Source organism: Haliotis cracherodii, unplaced genomic scaffold (assembly GCF_022045235.1).
Source record: "Haliotis cracherodii isolate W230 unplaced genomic scaffold, xgHalCrac1.p SCAF_16, whole genome shotgun sequence".
In the NCBI taxonomy this organism is placed as follows: Eukaryota; Metazoa; Mollusca; class Gastropoda; order Lepetellida; family Haliotidae; genus Haliotis; species Haliotis cracherodii.
The window spans coordinates 24,462,744-24,484,744 of record NW_027266271.1 but is presented as its reverse complement, the minus strand read 5'-3'; the positions used below and the strand labels follow the sequence as shown (position 1 = coordinate 24,484,744).

Here is a 22,001-nt window from a genome sequence, read left to right as displayed (position 1 = left end):
CATATTTTAGAGTGCTCTCCCTTTGCTGTTTAAAGCTCCACCCCAGTGCGTTATAACTTTGTTAATCTCATACTAGCGTAGGCATCGCAGTAGGGAGAAATACTGTAAACTTCCGGTTTGAAAATGGCGTCGGAACTTGAATGGCGACGTAGGTGGAAGCCAGATTTAAGAGCATGTCCATGGCAGCCCCTGGAAATAGGCGGAGAAAAATATCTCATGAAGACAAAGTTTTCAATTGACAACTATGAAGTACTTTTGACAGATTTGACTTCTTACTGGCATGAAATTATGGAAGAAAATGCGATGAAAAAGAGAATACAGGTGAACTCAAAAGTGCAAAACAAGACAAATCACAAATTCAACGATTATAGTCCTTGGTCTGGTAATCAATGGGCGCAAACCTGCTCTCGTTATTTATTACCCCTCAAATAAAACATATTTGCAATACAACTATGCCAAATTTACTTTTCAACTGTAGTGTTGTTCAGGCAAAAACAGATTCGGCACACCCCCAAATTGTGCGAAATCGGTAAGATTTCCGCCCGTATGCCCCCTAAAAAATATATGCCTAAAACGATTGAGCGGCAACACTAGACTAACATCTAGCCTCTGAAATGAACATATTTTACAGAAAAAAACAGTTGTTAAATTAAAGTTATAAAATAAAATGAAAAGGAGCCCAGAGACTTTCTTCATTTCAGATACTGCAGTAATCTAGAGTCAATCTTAGTAGACTTGAGTGGGCTGTATTGTATTTGTTTCAAGGTTTGTATGACAGACTACGGTAATACATACATATTTAACTTTTGAGGGTGGATATGTGAGGAAATTTTTCCAACAATTATTTGGAAGTCCATGTATATCCCTGGCCTTGATCAAATATATTTACTCTGAAACATCCTCAAATATATGTTGCTGGCACATACTTTCAAAGGTCTTGTCAGTACTAATTCATGCAAAAGTACTGTGTATAGTGCGGAAAGAAACAAACTGAAATTCCAATTAGGGGATGTGCCAAACCTGTAAACTGGTGCCATTGACACATTGTATTACCATTTTAGCTGTAAACCATATTCTGTCGGAGTCTCTTATTGGTTTCACTCATAAATGCATACTTTTGAGCTATACCTTCTGACAATTAATAATTTCATTACCTTTACAGAAACTGAATCCCAGTATTGAAGCACCAGTGGTTAGAATCTTGGATCATATAAAAGGCAGTCTGGAAAAAACAACAAAAGGTACAACCCTGACAGTTTTATTCAAAACTGAAGGTGATGACGAGAAGGCAAAGTTGTCCATCAAGTCAGAGCTTGCTGGTATGCCATTTTTGTGGCATTTTGTATGTAGCAGTGCTGAAAAATCCATGGTAAGTCCAGTGTCAGAGAATAAATCTTAGCAAGTGTTCTGTGTTACATTGTAAGTCATGATCTGTAAATCAAGAAATAAAGAAACAAATTATGGTAAAGTATGGATAAACAACACAGTTCCTATAAATGTATTTTTTTGGTCCATTAACTGGCATAAAACTTGAACATGTGTATCCAAAAGTGGCAATGTCTCTTTATACATGGTACTGTACTAGTGTACAGTATTGATAATCCTAAAATACTGTAATATGGACTCACTCACTCACTCACTCACTCACTCACTCACTCACTCACTCACTCACATGTTAAATGAACTTGAGTCCTACCTCAAAGATCAGAGTAGCTGACCAGGGGAGATAACTTACATCTTCACTCGTGCAGAAACAGTACAGTGTCTGGATGCATTTTCAAGTAGTGAAATAGACCCGTGAAGATACGGGTTAGAATAGGTCTCCAGCAACCTATGCTTGCAGTTAAAGGTGACTATGTTTGTCGTAAGAGGTGACAAACAGGATCAGGTGGTCAGGTTCGCTGACTTGGTTGATGCATGTCATCGTATCCCAGTTGCGTGGATCGATTCTCATGATGCCAAATACTGGATTCTCTGGTCCAGACTCGATTATTTACAGACTGTTGTCGTACAGCTTGAATATTGTTCAGTGTGGTGTTAAACAACAAACAAAACAGGTGAAATGTGGTACAAGAGTCCAGGTCAGATTTTGAGACACATAGAACTCATGTTCTACCTCTCAGAGCCCTAAAACTGATGGCATTTTATGTACCTGATTTGTCCATTAATGAGATGAATCATTCAATGCACACAAATCTTAATAAAAGTTTTGGAAAATTCACATCAATTGTCACTCACTGCCACATATCTTCTACCTTCTTTCTCATATTGGGGGGGCACGGGTGGCCCAGTCGTCTAAGGCGCCGCAAATCACTGTGCAGAGTTGCGTCCCTTGGGCACGCCAGAAACCTATGATTGTGGGTTCGAATTCCGGTTCGCCCCAATTATGTTGCTAGGTTTGTCAGCACCATACCCTTGCTCGTGGGTTTCACCGAAGTGGTAAACGTTTGAGACCTGCATCACTTCGGACTTTCCTCCCACATTAAGCTAACACGCCATGATATAACTGGAATAATGTTAAAAGCGGCGTTAAACCCAACTCACTCACTCACTCTCATATTGAGAATGTGAATTTTTGTTTGCATATTGTACATACATACCCATGTGAATATTCCGGGTAAGAACTGGTCCCCAGCAAAATATGTTGGTCATTAGAGGCAACAAAATGGATCGCGTGGTCTGGCTCAGTGACTTGGTTGATTGTGTTTCATCGAAACTGATGGCATGGATAATTGCTCACCTATGCTGGTCATATGAGAAGACCATTTGGATCTGGTGATGAGACTCGGTAACTGGGTTGGTAGCATGTCATTGTACCCCGACTGTGTGAATCCTTTCATAAAGTCAATCTCCGAATTGACTGGTCCAGACTCGATTATTTACAGGCCTAATTATGATGTTGCTGAGTGTAGTATTAAACAACAAACAAACAAACATTGAATTCGATTACATTGCAGTGTTAGAAATTAGCACTAGTCCTGCAGTCCTTGCCAATGTGCCCCTTAGGACTAGTAGAAATTTGCCATTTTTAAGAGTCTTCCTGACCCAGTTGTCCAAGATGCCGCAATTCACTGTGCAGAGTTTCATGCTTCAGGTGTGACAGAACCCTATGATCGTGTGTTCCTATTTCCAGTTCATCCTGATTATGTTTCTTGTCAGCACCATGCCCGGCTCGTGGGTTTGACCAAATTGGGGCTTTCCTCCCACATCACACTGACACACCATGATATAACTGAAAAACTGTTCAAGGTGTTGTTAAACCCAACTCACTGATTGGATGTGTAATCCTTCTTCCTATGTGTATAAAAATTTTAATCGCATGCCCCCCAAAATACAGAGTGCATCAGACATGTTTATGCATGGCTAGGAATGAATGCTGCTAGCAGTAATTGTCCTGGAGACAGGGTGTTGATTGTGTTTCATCGAAACTGATGGCATGGATAATTGCTCACCTATGCTGGTCATATGAGAAGACCATTTGGATCTGGTGATGAGACTCGGTAACTGGGTTGGTAGCATGTCATTGTACCCCGACTGTGTGAATCCTTTCATAAAGTCAATCTCCGAATTGACTGGTCCAGACTCGATTATTTACAGGCCTAATTATGATGCTGCTGAGTGTAGTATTAAACAACAAACAAACAAACATTGAATTCGATTACATTGCAGTGTTAGAAATTAGCACTAGTCCTGCAGTCCTTGCCAAAGTGCCCCTTAGGACTAGTAGAAATTTGCCATTTTTAAGAGTCTTGCTATATGTTATCATTATCAGGACTAGTGGACTAAAAATGTTAGTTTCTACCGCTGCATTGATGGTATATTCATATAAATTATAATATCTTGTGATATAAAGACATGTCTAGTATTACCTATCTCTATGTATTTACAGCATTAATGATCTTGTTCAATATGTAATAGACAGAGTACTGGCACAAGTTCTGTATCTGTCTTAGAGCACAGGCAAATACACGAGGTCCACGAACAGTACACTGCTGATCAAAATACACGAGGTCCACGAACAGTACACTGCTGATCAAAATACACGAGGTCCACGAACAGTACACTGCGGATCAAAATACATGAGGTCCACGAACAGTACACTGCTGATCAAAATACACGAGGTCCACGAACAGTACACTGCTGATCAAAAAATACACGAGGTCCACGAACAGTACACTGCTGATCAAAATACACGAGGTCCACGAACAGTACACTGCTGATCAAAATACATGAGGTCCACGAACAGTACACTGCGGATCAAAAGACAAGAGGTCCACGAACAATACACTGCTGATCAAAATACAAGAGGTCCACGAACAGTACACTGCTGATCAAAATACACGAGGTCTATGAACAGTACACTGCTGATCAAAATACACGAGGTCCACGAACAGTACACTGCTGATCAAAATACACGAGGTCCATGAACAGTACACTGCTGATCAAAATACACGAGGTCCACGAACAGTACACTGCTGATCACACAAGTTCCACCATTCACTATTGGAGAAGGTTGCACAATTTCATATAAACTGTACGGCTCGTGCAGTCAAATGTTTGTTGATTAAGGCCTGTCCTGCTGAAATGTACACAATTCACAAAGCATGAGCGTTTTATGCTTCTATTATACAGCTGTATACTTTACAGTACGTTATCAGCATGTAAATGTATGCCACATGACCAAAATAGTGAGCACCTATTGGGCCAACGTATTAGCCTGTGCTCTTAGGAAATAATAAGTCACCTGCAACAGCCTCCTTATGTTTTGTGTTTGTTCAGGATAGTTGGAGAAGATTGGGATCACTCAATGGCACACAGTTTGTTTATGTGTTGTAGGCCTGCAATCATTCGACAGTCCCTCTGATGGCGATGGTTGCAGAACTGACAAGGCGCCAAAAAGAACTCATCAACATCATTGTTAGCAAAGACAAGGAAATTGACGACTACAAATCTCAGGGTGCTAGGACGTCAAGAAGTATGATCTATTTACATATTGTTGTTATATCTTTTGAATAGTGAATATGCTAAAGCTTCCAAACCCAACAAAGCTGAGAAAGCTGTCATTGTGTGAATGATAAAAACCTTTAGTAGTTCACTTTGTTCACTGCTTCTCGATCATGAAGACAATATTTCATTCACAAAATTTAGCGCTTCATGGATTGAAGGTTGAACTTTCACTTTTTCTAGATATAAGAGAACTCAGTTTCTCAGAGGCAACAATATTTCAAATTAATTTTTTGTTAAATGAAAAACATATCATCATATGATCATATTTGAAAAGGTATGGGAGTTAAAACAGTTAGAATACTTTTTTAAATGGAACTTTAGGCAGTTAAAACAGCCTTAACACTTAGATCTCTTTTTTAAATGGAACTCTGGGGAGTTAAGACAGTTATATCACTTAGATCCCTTTTTGGAATGGAACCCTAGGAAGTTAAGACAGTTACAGCACTTAGATCCCTTTTTGGAATGGAACCCTAGGAAGTTAAGACAGTTACAGCACTTAGATCCCTTTTTGGAATGGAACCCTAGGAAGTTAAGACAGTTACAGCACTTAGATCCCTTTTTGGAATGGAACCCTAGGAAGTTAAGACAGTTACAGCACTTAGATCCCTCTTTGGAATGGAACCCTAGGGAGTTAAGACAGTTATAGCACTTAGATCCCTTTTTGGAATGGAACCCTGGGGAGTTAAGACAGTTATAGCACTCCCTTTGTTAATGGAACCCAAGTTTACGTGTCTTACCATCAGCAAGTGAGAATCTTTATAATGTTGGTCAATGTGAACTGAGATGTGTTTTATGAACTTCTTCTCTGCAGAACATATTGAGACAACAGTTTTTGATGAAACTACTTTCAGGAACAATATGGTGACGTCAAAGGTAAGTTATTTCTATGTATTACCGCGGCCACACTGACCCAGTTGTCCAAGATGCCGCAATTCACTGTGCAGAGTTTCATGCTTCAGGTGTGACAGAACCCTATGATCGTGTGTTCCTATTTCCAGTTCATCCTGATTATGTTTCTTGTCAGCACCATGCCCGGCTCGTGGGTTTGACCAAATTGGGGCTTTCCTCCCACATCACACTGACACACCATGATATAACTGAAAAACTGTTCAAGGTGTTGTTAAACCCAACTCACTGATTGGATGTGTAATCCTGCTTCCTATGTGTATAAAAAGTTTAATCGCATGCCCCCCAAAATACAGAGTGCATCAGACAATGTTTATGCATGGCTAGGAATGAATGCTGCTAGCAGTAATTGTCCTGGAGACAGGGTGTCCACACCAACAGGGTCCAGATACACAGGGTTTCATTGTACATCATCTTTGCAGAAGATCTGTGTATTGGGCTTCAATAAACAATTGATTATGTTTTCAACACTACCCACTTCGCGGCCAAACATTCTCTCTCCCGCATGTTGCCTTTACTTTGCTTCTGAACTTTAATGAAAAATTCATTATTTCATTTGGCCATTTTAATGTTTCGTGACCTTAGGGACAAGTAAGTGAAAGTAGACTTGTGTTTTCACTGAGCAGTATGTCCTTTCCAGGGAGCAATTCGCTATGCAGAGTTGTGTCCCTTGGGCACCCCAGAAACCTATGAATTGAATCCTGGTTCGCCCCAATTATGTTTCTAGGACCCATGCTGGTGGGTTTCACCAAAGTGGTAGACGTCCGACTCCTGCGTCCCTTGAGGCTTTTCTTCCAACATTAAGCTGACACACCTATAACATTACAAAGGCTAAAAAAATAAAAGTCTTGTTTCTCAGGCACCACCCGCATCATCATGAAGTCTGCCGCACGTTTTGTTTTTATTTCCATTTCCATTTTCAAAAATATACACAAATCCTAATACTTAAACACTATGCACAAAAAAAATTGAAAATGGAAACAAAAACGAAACGTGCAATAATCTTTATGATGATGTGGGCATTTCTTAGAACCAAGACTATTGTTTTTTTAAGCCAAATACTGTAATTCTTAAAATTAGCACGAGCGTGAATTAAATGCGAAAAATGTGAGTGGTCTTTGTTCGCATTAATGAAACTTCGCATTTATGTCTCCAAAATGCCTATCAACAATAAGACTCGCTGCACACTTTTGATAGCGGAAATACCAACTTGAATATATATACAAACACAGTTTATTGAGCAGCAGTTGTAACAAGTACATAACAATGTCATTTAAAGAATAGGAATTACACAATAGGCATCCAGTGAGTTATCACTGCTGGGGTCAAGAGTTCCACCCACTCGTGTCAAACTCGGCATCATTGACCACTTATATCATTGAACTGTTGTTGGTTCAATTATCCTATTGCCTTTGAACTTCCTTAATGCCAGTCAACAGAAACAAAATAAATAAACTGTGTGTTGTTGTTTTTAGAACCTTTTTTATTGTTACTACGGAAGTGCTCTACTCAGTACTAATAAGCGGTGCTATGTGCTGTTTGATTGGATTAAGGTTAGGACATGTATCATTCCACTGGGGATGGGGTGGGGGGGTTACATTGATTTTGAGTCACATTTTTGGCTAGGGGTCAGCAGTCGTATTAATTTGGAGATGCATTAATTTCAAGATTAACACTTTCCATTTATTATTTATTATTCTTAAAACTGTTAAAATCAGAGTTAAAAACAACTTTCCAGGGATTTGACAACACAGTGAAGAAGTTGGGTTCTGCTGCCTTCAACACTGATGGTCAGGACCTCTATCGTCAGATTATGACCAAGCATGCCTGGGTCACAAGGTCACCAACTAAGGGTAACAAAAACTTTTTTTTAGTTTTCATTGTCACTGATGAAATATGTTTAATATGACTTATTGTTCTCATCTCACTTTTGAAGGTCAGGCTTTCTGACTGGTTCATGTTCTTGGCCATTGAGGGGTGGTTGGGTAGCCTAGTTGTTAAAGCATTTGCTCATCACGCCAAAGACCCAGGTTCGATTCCCGACATTGGTACGAGTGTGAAGCCCATTTCTGGTGTCCCCGCCGTGATATTGCTGGAATATTGCTAAAAGCGGCATAAAACCTTGCTCACATTTATGAGTCTCCTGTGTTATGAGGTGTGTTGTCATTGTTATACAATTTCTTCTGTGTTATGAGGTCTGTCGTCATTGTTATACAATTTCTTCTGTGTTATGAGGTGTGTCGTCATTGTTATACAATTTCTTCTGTGTTATGAGGTCTGTCGTCATTGTTATACAATTTCTTCTGTGTTATAATGTGTGTTGTCATTGTTATACAATTTCTTCTGTGTTATGAGGTGTGTTGTCATTGTTATACAATTTCTTCTGTGTTATGAGGTCTGTCGTCATTGTTATACAATTTCTTCTGTGTTATAATGTGTGTTGTCATTGTTATACAATTTCTTCTGTGTTATGAGGTGTGTCGTCATTGTTATACAATTTCTTCTGTGTTATGAGGTGTAGTCATTGTTATACAATTTCTTCTTAAAAGTGTTGAATACTAAATTGCCTAATTATGAAGATATCTATTGTAACCATTTACTATGGCTGCTTTTATTTTTATATGTATTCTTGTCAGGAATAAATTTCAGTTTGATGTGCAGGATCTCAGATCAATTTATTTTCTGGGACATTGATGGACTATCATTCAAAATGTCCTGAAGCTTTACTTTTTGCAAATTTAATAACGATATATAATGCCCAACCTATATAAATCATTAAAATTTTCTGATACTGTTTACCTCCAAAAAAATCACTTCTGTGTATAGCTTTTCATAGGTTTTATAAGCTCACCTGACTGAAAGTAGTGTGAATGTATGTTGTGGCCTGTTTGTCGCTGTTGTCCATCCTCTGTCATAAACATCTTCTCATTAAAAAAACACAAGACCAATGAAGCCGAAACTCCACATGCTTGTTCCTGTAATGATGACACCCAAATTTGTTCAAGAGGGTTGAATCTCATTTTCAATATTGCCACCACAACAGCCTTACTTAAAAAAGCTATTTGTGTCCATTATTTATCAGTCTTTTTTTCCCCATAAAGGAACGATATTTGGTATGTGTAGTTAGTAGTGGGGCTCAACATACATGTTCCTTTTTTTGTGATTTTTTAAAGTTTGACCTTCCTTTGACCTTTGTACATTGACCCCGCTCCTCCATCCTCTCAAAATGTATTTCTTTTCACTGTAAACATCGTCTCCTCAGAAACCACTGGACAAATGAAGCTGAAATTTCACATGCTTGTTCCCACCCCAAATTGTTCAAGAAGTGCAAATTTTATTTTCGATGTGGCCACCACAGCAGCGTCATTGATAAAAGCTCTTTATGGCCATTATCCAGCCATTTTCTTTGAAAGTGGATTGAAATTTGGAACATATTTGGGTATTTTTTAGCGATATTTAAAAGTTTGACCTTGATTTGACCATTCCACTTTGACCATATTGCAAGCTAAACCTTCCTATGGCCAATACACAGCTATCTTTGTTCAAATGATATACAACTTGGTATATGTGTCAGAAAGAACTCGACTAAATGAAGCTGTGGCATTATTTTTGACCAGTCAAAATGGGTGTTTATCAGAAGGTGGTAAAATGTGGTTGGTGCGTGGTGGATACAGATGGCTGTCACTTTGACACTGTTTCTCCCTGTGACATAGATGACATCTCAGACAGCCTGGACGATGATGAGAGTTTGAATGCTGGTGTGGGTCCCAGCCTGCCATCCTGGGCCAACAGGGTGCCCACATCTATAGGAAGGGGGAGCTCCCCAGACAAGTCAAGCCCTGAAAAGAGTCCTGTCAAAAGTCCCATTAAAAGTCCGGCCAAGAGTCCAGGCTCTGTTGGATCACACAGTGCTGAGTCTACACCAACCAAGGTAAGATCAATCTGAGGACAGAGGGCAATTTTGACCCTTTTCTAAAGTACTGATCTTGACAAATCCCCCTCGTTTCATGTCATGATTGGCACATACTGGGTATGTCCCCTGTTTCAACTCAACATATATTCCCATAACTATTATTATCAATGTTACAACTTATATAAGTGAGGTGAAATGGGGTTTCCCCGTTGCGTTCAAGTTTATTGCAATGCACGTGTGTGTGGCTGCTTGCACTAGTTCGGACTAATGCTGATTTTGTAGTGGTGGTCCTCTAAGATACCATGCTGCAGTTTAACATGAATACACAGTATACTGACTCCATGCTGACCAGTCCTTGTTTTGGTCCCTGAATGCCGAGCACAAGGCAGGGTAACAACAAGTATCACATTTTATCATCATTTGGTATGGCATGGCCAGGGATCGAACCCACAACCTTCTGCTTTCCAGACGGATGCTCTACCACTAGACCACGGAGGTGGTGGAATTCCTGAATATGAATGTTTACAACTAAATGAGTTATTTTAACAGCAAACGCCAATAGTAGGGTATTTATTTGAAAGGTTTCAATCAAATTTTGATAAGTTTTTTGCTCTGTAATCACTGTCCATCATCACTCTGAGCGTCTAAGGCACCACAACTGTGCAGAGTTGCATCCCCTAGACGTGCCAGAATCCTATTCACCTATCAGGATTATGATTCTTGGTTTGTCACCACCATACCTGTATTTGTGGTTTTTTCCAGGATAGTAAACATCTTAGACTAGCATCACATCAGTATGCTGTGTCTGAGTGGAGTATCCATGTCAAACTGAGACTGGTATCTTATTGGTCAAGCACTATAAAACTGGCAATAGTCTGGGCTAGCAGTAGCAGCCACATTTGCACTGACACACATAGCTATATAAGTGCAATGATCTTTAACATGACGACGTTAAACTCCAATTGACCTCACCTCAATGATTTTGTACTAAGTGTAGGTTGTTTTGCAGGACACTGAGCTGATGAGGCGACAGGCTCTAGAGAGGAGGTTAGAACAAGACGATGCAAAGAAACAAGAAAAACCCAAGAAAAAGAAAAAGAAATTGGCTTTTTGATCTTACCAGTCAACATTCATTATCATCATTTACCATCCATTACATTTGCCCATGAATAGTCTCAGAATAAGGGATGCTGTGTTTGATTCTATTTATATTCAAGTTCAATGGCTGACAAGTGGTACAGCCTTGAATGCAAATATGAACTCGTACCTCTCAATGAGATAAACAGCATCTGACAACCACCCTTAAGTAATTGATTTATTATGTAATTCAAGCTGTTTTTATGGTTTTACTTTGAAAACTAAGAACTGGAACATACTGAACCCATCACTCCTGATAGTGACGATGCCAGTTTATTGTCCACTGTAGAGATATGGGACTTATTTCACTGATAGATTAGACTGTGTCATTGTCAGATATATAATGCAATGGTTTATCTTGCTCAGATGTCCATGTTGAGCGTTGTCTGTTCTTGTGGTTGGTTAGTGGTGCAAGGTGATGTCCAAATTGAACATGAAGGTTAGTACGCTAGAAATGAGTATGTACTGATAAATTGTGAAATCAGTAAATGATCACCCAAGATCAATAAATCAGTCTATTATATTTGAACACACAGTTTGAGGTTTACACTCAAAAAGCCAATATAATGGGTTAAATCAGTGGCAGCAGCATGTAGTAAGAGGCCCTAGTATTTATAATAGTGCACGTGCAAATGTTCAGTATTTTGTCACTGTTGAATGTCTTCAAACTGGACTGTCTCCGTTCTTGAATCCAGAATAGTGTTGAAAGCTGGCAGGAACTTGGTGTTTTCAAGTAGGTATCCAATCTTCACTTGACATGTAGATAAGACACAAATCAGGTCAAAAAAGGTTGCTCTTCTATAGGTAGAGCCAGCCTTCTAGAAACTTCTCAAACGATAAAGCCTGCCATGTTCAAGGGAGGTAGCTTCCATTTTGCTGCTGACAACACTTGACATTTTACTAGCACTTCAATCATTTGATGCCACTGACACACAAATAAATTTACATCAGTCTCTACTTAGAAGGTTTCTGTACATTTTCAATTATGCGGTTATAAGTTTCAATTAGAGTGATTTACTGAAGCCTTAAAGGCAAAGTTGGTTTGTTTGTTTGTTGTTTTACGCCGCACTCGGCAATATTCCAGCTATATGACAACGGTCTGTAAATAATCGAGTCTGGACCAGACAATCCAGTGATTGATATCGTGAGCATCGACCCACGCAATTGGGATCGATGACATGCATCAGCTAAGTCAGCGAACCTGACCACCCAATCCCGTCAGTCGCCTCTTACGTCAAGCATAGTTGCCTTTTACGGCAAGCATTGGTTGCTGAAGACCTATTCTACCCCGGATCTTCACGGGTTCAGGGTAATTGTGTGTGTTGCGAGTAAACTGATGTTTCTTCACAGGTACAAAATTGCAAAAGTATTTGTAACCCTGTTGGGAAATTGATGGAAATAGGACAGAAATATCTTCATTACGTATTTACATGGCATTTAAAATATATGTTGTGGAAGTATGTAGGCTGGCATATTATTCATTCAGTTATGACCTGTGACATTCAAATACCCCTGTTTTTCTATTGTTACTGCATTTTCAACATCTCCTCTGAAACTACAAGGTCTATTAAGCCGAGACATTGCATGAATGATTAGCATTGCTAAACACTTCTCACAGAATTCTGAATAGATCTTAAACATGTATGCAATTGTTGCCATGTTTAGAAACCTATTAATAACTAATAATCAGCCATCTTTTTACAATTCGTATTGAAATTAGGAATAGGTATAGTTAGTAGTGGGGCATAACATGTTCCGTTTTGCGATTTGTGCCATTTTGTACCTTGAACAAACCTTTGCGGCATAATAGTTGGGTGTCATCAAAGTGATTTTTTTTTATTAAATTTGCATATGGTTACCATAGAAACCAAACTTGACTACGAAAAGTAATGGTTTGAGTGTCATTGGGAGAGGCTGTTGGTAGGATGGCCCAGGCAAAGTTTCACCATCATGCACCTTTACATATAGGAGAAAATAGTGACACAAGTCAAAACAGGCTCAAACTGTCCATGGACAGCAGGTAAGCGGTTTTGACAATTTGATTAGTGTGTCAGTTACTCCTTTGTTTCGGCTGTCGAGATAGGGACTGGGGACTACAGCAATTCAAAGTGGGGCCTCTTTCATATGACGGACTACTTAAAAAGGTACATGGTATCCCCATCACAGACCTCCCCACTTTGTTCAGGTGGTTGGAATCTGAGCTATAGCAGCCATATTGAGTTTCCATTTATGGACATTACCAAGTCATTTTTGTCCAAAATGTAAAGGAATTTGTTTAATTTCAACACAAATGATCCATTTTTTGGCAGTATTTTAGTTTGACCTTGTTTTGACAATACTCTTAATTCTCTAAAAGGACATAAACCTCTCCCATGACACTGCCAGCAGGTGGTCGGGTAGTGGTTAAAGCTTTCACTCGTCACGCCGAAGACATGGGTACAATGTGTGAAGCCCATTTCTGGTGTCCCCTGCCATGATATTGCTGGAATATTGCTAAAAGCGGCGTAAAACCATACTCACTCACTCCCAGCAAGAGGGTGCTGAACTTGGCATGTATGCGCCTCCTTGTGGAGATATATTTTGTTCAAATATTAAGATTTTGTATTAGTTTTTAGTCCTCTTTATTTCTGCAAATATTTTAATATCAATGCGAATAGCAACCTTTGATGCAAGTCTGTCTTTGGGAACCATTTAAACTGTTGAACCTATCGAGGTGAGCAAAAGTGTTGTTTTTATATATTTATCTTTTACTTATCAATATCTAGAGAGGATTATTAGTCCTCCATTGTTGTACATTAGTTTTGTATGTATATCTTAGTATTTACATTCATAGTAATATTTGTATGCCATATTATATATATATATATATATATACACATACATACATACACACACACACACACACACACACATATATGCAGCAGATGCTGTCCTGATAATAGAATGAAATTGTTATCAGTGACTTTCATTATGTATCATGTCCATAAACTTTGCTAAATCACATAAACTTTTTGTTTGGTGTTAATGCACTTTACACAAAAGATAGTAAAATTAATTTGAACTTTGTAAAGAGTAAACCAAAGGTTCCTCGCTACTCTCCATCAAATGGACTGATGTGGATCTATTACCTTTTCCAGATGAATTTAATTAATTTAATCAAATTAAATTCAAACTGGTAATTAGTCATGAAATGATAACAAAATATGGTTCCCTTATTATGTCAACCATTCTGAATGAAATTTCTGTTATGTATTTGCATGTAGACATTATTCAAATATCAAAATAAATGGGCAATCAAATCACTGCCCAAGTATTGAAATACATTTTCCTCATGCAAGAATTCACTATGCTCAGAGCTATGGTACTTCCAACAAAATAACATGGTTTGATTGAAGCATGTGTACTCCACAAGTTTTAACATTGGCTTGTTCTGAGTGAGTGTGTGCGCAAGTTGAGTTTTATGCAGCTTACACCAGCAGTGGAGAGGGAACCATTATTTTAACTTGACACATTGTACTGATGCAGGGATTCGAACCTGGGCCTTCAGCGTGATGAGCCAATGCTTTAATCACTTGGCTACCCCACTTAGCATTTGTTTCTGGGTTCTTTTACCTTTTGACAATCCCTGTACATAGACAGTTCTGAATAGTGAAACATGTTAACCATTTCACAAACACCACAAATCAGAAATAAAAAAACAAGTCTGACCGACATCTTGATGTTTTTTTACTTTCTGAGAAGGCAACAGCTATGTTACAATGCTGCATACATCACACATTCCATTCTGACTGGTCAGAGTAACAGGACAACATTTGACCTAGGAGCAAAAAAAACCCTCTGATTTAAACTACATTGACTGTACAGATGAGCAAAGATTATAATACAATCATCAACAATTTGCATATATTTAGCTGGGTACAAAACTCTCTCAGATCGAAACAGTGGAATATACCATGACAATCATGGCCACAGACAAATAACTATTTCTGATCTATGACTATTACATAAGGTGTCTAGAATAACAGCTTTGACAATGTCATAGTGACGAAGGTAAAATTAAATTAATGTCTGTGACTAAGAAAGAAGGCATATTCCACAGTTTCCATTAATAAAACAAATCTCAGGAATCATAAATAATAACAATGACATCATGAATCAATTGGTATGTGAATATGCTGGATAAATAACTACATCTAATGACTTGATTAAAATGTTGATTGCTATTCAAATGATGAGACAATAAAATCACCTGGGATTGTTGAAGGACCGCCCATTTTACTCTGGACATAAATTTGTTTGGTATCATTAGTAATGTACTTGTATTAGGCATACTGGTATGTGAATCCCTTATGAAAAACATTCAGTGGGAATTATTTAAGAAACAATATTACTGTTTAATTTGAGAAACGAATTACATTAAGGCACTTATTTATCATACATAACTAAAATAATTAAAAAAATTATTTTCTTCACACATGAATTAAAGTACCAAAAATTTGTTTTTATTAATTATATGGATGTAGCAGAAGAAAATAAACATTACAATTCATCTTTGCATTTTCTATTCTACAAGAAGTAGTTGATACAATGAAAGGTACTGTAAACAAAATTTTAAAAGTGCATGACTTGAAATGTTTCACTTTCGCATATCAATTGTTTCAGTTTCATAATGATATTGTTGTTTCGAAATGATAATGTTTCTATTTACACATGATACAAGAATCATAACCCTGATTTTACAATGAATCTTAACCTCTACTAAAGAATCAAGTGTGAGACTGTTTAAATGAATTAAAACTGAAAATAACATAACTTTAAGATAGAATAAAAGCACGGAAATATGGCATATTGTAATTTTCTTCTTTTGAGTCCAGACACAATTTATTATATTCATCTTACATTAAAGTGTTAAGTTGATGCTTGATAAAAGCACAAGTAATTACTACATCTACCAACATTTCTAAAGGACTTTTACCAAATCTTCATTTGTGTCCTTCCTTCAATCAACTGACATTCTGGATATGAACATCTATGCATATTCAATCACATGTTAAAAACATCACAATCCACAGGAATTACAGGTTTAATCTGCATCACAGAACTGGGGGATTACATACTTCCTGATTAGCTCTAAGAGACATCATAACCAGACCAGGCCTGACACTGATTAAGGTAAAGGTTCTGGTACAAAGAACAAAGTGTTTCCAAATGAACAACATTTGACATCCACTTTCTGTCACTAAAACACTCTTAAGATTTGAACTTCTCTATCGAACTGAGAAGATTTACACAGGATAATCTAAGTCTAGCACTGTAAAACCTCAACAGACCTTGTCTGTTTTCATTTAAAAGCACATTTATCGTGATTTCAATAAGCAACACAAGCAGTAATCAGTACATCTTCCTTCAGGCCACAACAAATACGTAATTACATTTTCATCCCATTCTTCATAAGTGTGAGGCAGGAAGAGCCATTTAAGTTAGTATTTTATTATTCCTTCTAAACAAGCTGTTAAGGCATCTGTTGCATTAGGTGTTGAATGCACTCACACGAAGCATGGATATTTGGTAGGACATGGATATGATGTATTCCATCAAGCATAGAGAAGGAATGCACAGTGATTCTCTTCATCTGTAGGTATTTAGGAACAACAAAATGATAATTTGTTGGGCATTGGTAGTGAAGTGAGCAGGGATGGAAATCTAATACTTTATTATGGCCCAAGGGTCTACTCAAATACACCTTGATTTTCTAGTTGCATCTTGAGACATTTTTCACTACATACTCAGTGTTGAACATCAACATCATATCCTGTCGCTGCTAAAGTTTTTCAATGTTTGTTTTCCAGTTGGCACTGAGCAACTTGTTGCATGCATAAAGTTCAAGTAATAGTTGCAGATTAACCCAAACAACAGGCAGCATACATATCTGTAACGTTACTGCATCCATAGGCGAATCTTTTATGTGATCCACAGTGACTTTAGCACACTGCAGTCCATCCAAAAGTTTATGCAGCAGACATAGTATCCGTATTGTGCTGATTGTCTTGGCATCAACATACAGGAGTTCAGGAAAGACGAAGTTCTCTATAGGCATAAGCTACACTTTACATGGTCTTGGAGGGCTCATCTATAATAATAACAATAATTTGTCATACATGACAATGTGTAATCAAGGTCCAATCTGATCATAACCACGACATGACTCATTTTTGGCACAAAATGAATCCATTCTTGTAATTAGTCATGGTGAACATGCCTTTGTTTCAGTTCAAGACACAGCAACACTTAGCATGGTGGTCATATTTCTCTCCAGTGGACAATGACCATACAGGTCTGACTATCACAATCACATTATCTGTTACATCTGTTATGATCACACCAAAAGCATATCACAGAATAGGTTTTGGTAGCTGTCAAAAATAACAACAGATCTATGATTGCACTTCAAAGTTTACCATCTGCACATACTACACTACATGTTTTCCACAGCACCTTGAACTTGACTGAAGCAATAACCACTGTTCTACATGTCACTTTCATCACAATGTTGGACGTGGAATCCGGGGTATAAGAATGACGGGACCCTGTGGCTGTGCTGGGATCAAAACCTGCTGCGACATATGCTGCAGACCAGGGACCAACCCCTGCAACCCATGCAAGCCCTGTAAGCCCTGCAAGCCCTGCAAACTTTGAATACCTTGAATGCCCTGAACACCATGCATGCCCTGTAAACCCTGTAAGCCTTGAAGTTGCTGAAGGTTCTGTATTGTCTGGAGACCATGAATACCCTGAAGACCACCCACACCTGCTGGGAAGTGCAGCCCCCCTTGAGTTGATGCTAACAGCTGACTGTGCAGGGACTGGCCAGTTGCCAGCTGGATACCTCCTGGTGTTTGTATTGGGTAAGTCTGCATGCCTGACATAGGAGTGGCACCAGCCATGTGTGGCATGGCAATGACTGGAGCTCCAGCTTGAATAGGCATGCCCATCTGATTGAGGACTCCTGCAGTATGTGGCACTATGAATTGTGGCTGAGCTTGAATTAGTTGAGGTGTCGGAGCAAACTGAACTGGACTGGGAATAGGTTGCTGTAGAATCAAGGTTGGCTGTTGTACCAGAGGAGATTGTGCAGTTGGTAGCAAGATGGTCTGAGCTTCTTCAACAGCTGCTGCTTCCTCAGCAGCAGCTTCAGCTGCTGCTAGAGCAGCTGCGCTCTCTTCAGTATCCATTTGTTCATCTTCATCAGAGCTTGATTCAACAGGCTCACCGTTTTCCATTTGTTTCTGCCTACGCTGTTGTCTCTTTGCATGTTTCACTGCTTGTTGTTGCAGCTTGCGATACTGCTCAGCTTGTTCAGGTGGAATAAGGGGTTCCATTGGTTTGGGTTCCTCTTTCTTTTCCTCTTCTTTCTTTGGGGGTGGTGGAGGTTGAGGTGATGGTGATTTTGGAGGTGGAAGTGGCGGTGGTGATCCTCTAGGCTTCATGTGATCTGGAGGTCCCATCATTCTGGGTGGATAGTGGCCCATTCCAGGTGGTGGTCCTCTGTTAAGTGGGGGACCTCGCATCCCAGGTGGGGCCATGCCAAGAGGTGGTCCAAATTGTCCTGGATTCCTCATTGGAGGTCCTCTCATTGGGGGTCCCATCCTTGACCCTGGTGGTCCAGGACGCATTCCTGGCCCTGGTCCCATACCTGGGCCACCTGGACCCATTCCATGTCCACCTGGACCCATACCAGGCCCTGGATGTCCCATTCCTGGACCACCACGACCTGGATGTCCCATTCCTGGGCCTGGTGGACCCATTCCAGGTCTTGGTCCTGGTCCTCTGGGTCCCATTGGTCTTCCTGGCCCCATGTTATGACCCATACCATGACCACCCCTGGGTCCCATTGGACCAGGACCCATTCCCATTCCAGGACCACCTGGTCCCATTGGACCATGGCCCATTCCAGGTCCTGGTCGATGTCCTGGTCCTGGTCGTGGGCCAGGGAAAAACATCCCTCTTGGAGGAGGTCCATGTCCATATCCATGTGGTGGTGGTGGCGGAGGCATATTTGGGTAATGGCCCATATCATGTCCCATACCCATATCTGGATGCATACCATGTCTCATACCATGCATCATGTCATGGCCCATGTTTGGGCCATAATCTCCCATATGCTCATCAGGTGGTGGTGGAGGTGGAGCAACAGAAGTGTCTCCATCTCCTGAAGACCCAGCATTCGGTGTTGTTGCTGACTGTCCCTCAGTTTGTCCAGGTGGAGGCAATGGGATATTAACAAGTTGCTTAGCATCACTTTTCTCAGGTACTGTTTCCTTATCTGTTTCTTCCTTTGCAGGTAGAGGGATATCTAAATTACTTTTCTTGTTTTCTTCCCCTGGAGTTCCAACCAGAGTAGCTCCACTTGGAGGTTCCTCCTTGGTACTGGTATCTTTAGTAGAAATAGTAGCAGGTGTTAGTTTGGAGTGCTTTGATGATAATGATGATCTGTAGGAGTGTCCCCTGGAACCTGATCTATGTCTAGAACGAGATCTAGAGCGTGTATAAGACCTTGATCGACTGTAGGATCTGGAGGAGCTTCTTGACCGAGAGTAACTTGACCTACTTGATCGGCTATAGGACCGTGAGTATGATCTATTTCTTCTCGACCTGTGGCGAGAATGACTTCTCGTGTAGCTTCTTCCAGACCGTGAACGACTGGATGACCTTGACCTGCTGTACCTGGAATCATCGCTGTAACTGTGGTAAGAACGGGAACGTGATCTGTAAGATCGAGATCTGGACCTGGACCTAGACCGTGAATATGACCTTGACCGTGATCGACTAGCCCTAGATCGACTAGCCCTAGATCGACTTCTTGACCTACTACTGTATCGGTCAGAGTCAGAAGATGAGCTGTAAGATCTTCGACTCTTATTTGAAACATTTTGTTTATCATTGTCCCTGCTTTCATTTCTAGAATTTCCAGATTTATTTTCAGTTTCATTACACCCTCCATTTGGACACTTTGGAATTTTCTCCTCTTTCTTGGAATCTTTTTCTATATCTTCACCTTCACTTTCACTGGTATCCCATTTAGATTTGCTGGTATCATCCGCAGGTTTGCTTTCATAGATTCCTTCAATCTTGCTCCAAGTGTCTTCACTTTTCTGACTTTTTTCTTTTAGTTCTGATTTCTGTAACTTTGCAGGTGTCAAGTCATCAGTTGTAGACTCACTTGCATTTCTCTTTCTCAAGGATCCAGTTTTAGCATCTTGGACATCAGGAGTCTTTATCTTCTTTCCACTTTTAGCATCCTGCGGTGATTTCTGTGGTGTCCCTTTTCCACAGACCTTATTCAGCGGGGATTTCATTTCACTCTGTCCAGACGTGGACTTTAACTCTCCAGAGGTCTTGTTGACATTATTTGTAGATTTTCTTGGAGTAAGTGACTTTTTAGGAGTTTTATCAGGTTCCCCTTCATTAGCAACAGACACCTTACAGTCCTGCTTCAACTCTGTCTTCTCACCCCCTGACTCAGATGACGCAGTGTCTTTATATTCTAACACAAGTTTATTCTTCTTAGCTTTCTTCTTCTTCTTTCTGGGTGGAACATCTGCATCACCTTCTACAGTGGCTCCTTCTACGGTGGCTCCTTCAGCTTTGACAGCTTCAGGGTCATGTTCACTAGTTTTGTGTTTGCGTTTTCTTCTTCTTGACTTCTTCCGTGATGATTTCTTGGATGCCTTTTCTTCATCAGATGGCCCCTGCTCCGTTTCACCACCCTCATGGTTTTCTCCCGTCTCTTTAGAATGTTTCTTTTTAGATTTCTTCTTCTTCTTTTTAGATTTCTTCTCAACAGTTTCCTCACCATCAGCTGTCTTATGTTTATGCTTTTTCCTCTTTTTCTTCTTCTTCTTGTGTTTCACATTTTCTTTGTCCTCACCCTCTCCATCTGCTGGTTTGGCATTTTCCTCTCCATCAGCTTCATTGTTATGCTTTTTCTTCTTCTTATGCTTTCGTTTCTTTCTCTTTGATGATTTTTCACTCTTCACCTGTTCAGCCGTGAATTCAAATACCTTTTTGTCATTCTTCCCTTCTTGTTTATCAGGTATTTCTTCCTTTTCTAGCTCAACTTTCTCCACTTTTTCAACTTTCTCCACTTTTTCAGCTTTGTCAGCTTTGTCAGCTTTGTCAGCTTTGTCAGTTTTCTCTGTTCTCTCTGCTTTCTCAACTTCAACAGGTTTGGTCTCAGGTTTAGCATCTTCCAGTTTTACCTCAGCATCCTTCACTTCTTTTGTACAGTCCTGAACCTCCTCTGGTACTACTTTCACTTCAGGTAAGGGATCTACAGCTTTAGGCTTAGACTTCAACAATAACTGACTGAAGTCAAAATAGAGGGGGTTGCAACTGAAGCTCAAACACGGTTCACATTTAGTGTACTGAATCATATCCTGAGGCCAGTCCAGTTCTTTGTCATCCTTGCTGAGGATCTTCATGAAGGAAAATTCTTTCTTGGAATCAGGTGTTTTTGCACTACTACTGGGAACAACTTCAGCATTATTGTTCTCATTGTTTTCTTTCTGTTCTTCATCTGGTTCGGGTGCAAAGGCTGCTGACGTCTCAATCCTGGCTGGAGCCGTCTTCGTGAAGGAAAAGCTGATACTTCCCTTCTGATCATCCTCTGCAGATGTAGTAGACCTGCAGCAGACAACACAAATTTTGTATTAACATGTCACAATATGTTCAGAATCTGTCATGATCCATTTAAGTTTTGATACAACAAAGTGAAAATTGAGTGAATGTTGTTTTATATTGCAGTCACGGACTTATTGCAGCTATGACATGACAGCATGTAATGAGTGAGTGAGTGAGTGAGTGAATTGGATTTAACACAGCTTTTAACAGTATTCCAGTTACATCACAGCGAGTTAGCTTAATGTGGGAGGAAAGCCTGAAGTGAGGAAAAGCATGTAATGAAATGAGCATTGAATCAGAGAGTATAGCATGATCATTGATCCCCACCATCAACATCACATATAAGCAGTCAGGTCAA

The 22,001-nt window shown here is 39.7% G+C and overlaps 2 protein-coding genes across 2 annotated transcripts in view; one reads left to right on the top strand and one right to left on the bottom strand.

Moving 5' to 3' along the window:
- The first annotated feature begins 123 nt into the window (after positions 1–123).
- Positions 124–14,897, top strand: LOC139463979 (non-homologous end-joining factor 1-like). Its single transcript, XM_071245454.1, has 7 exons — positions 124–321; positions 1,163–1,369; positions 4,837–4,975; positions 5,819–5,880; positions 7,652–7,766; positions 9,627–9,844; positions 10,836–14,897. Exons 1-7 carry the CDS (start codon positions 124–126, stop codon positions 10,938–10,940), a joined length of 1,044 nt encoding a protein of 347 aa, XP_071101555.1. The 3' UTR covers positions 10,941–14,897.
- LOC139463978 (uncharacterized) overlaps positions 14,673–22,001 on the bottom strand; it is a 53,490-nt gene continuing 46,161 nt past the window's right edge. The window contains exon 7 of the mRNA XM_071245453.1: positions 14,673–21,646. Coding sequence (XP_071101554.1) covers positions 17,506–21,646 — 4,141 coding nt within the window. The 3' untranslated portion in view covers positions 14,673–17,505. The remainder of the gene's footprint in view (positions 21,647–22,001) is intronic.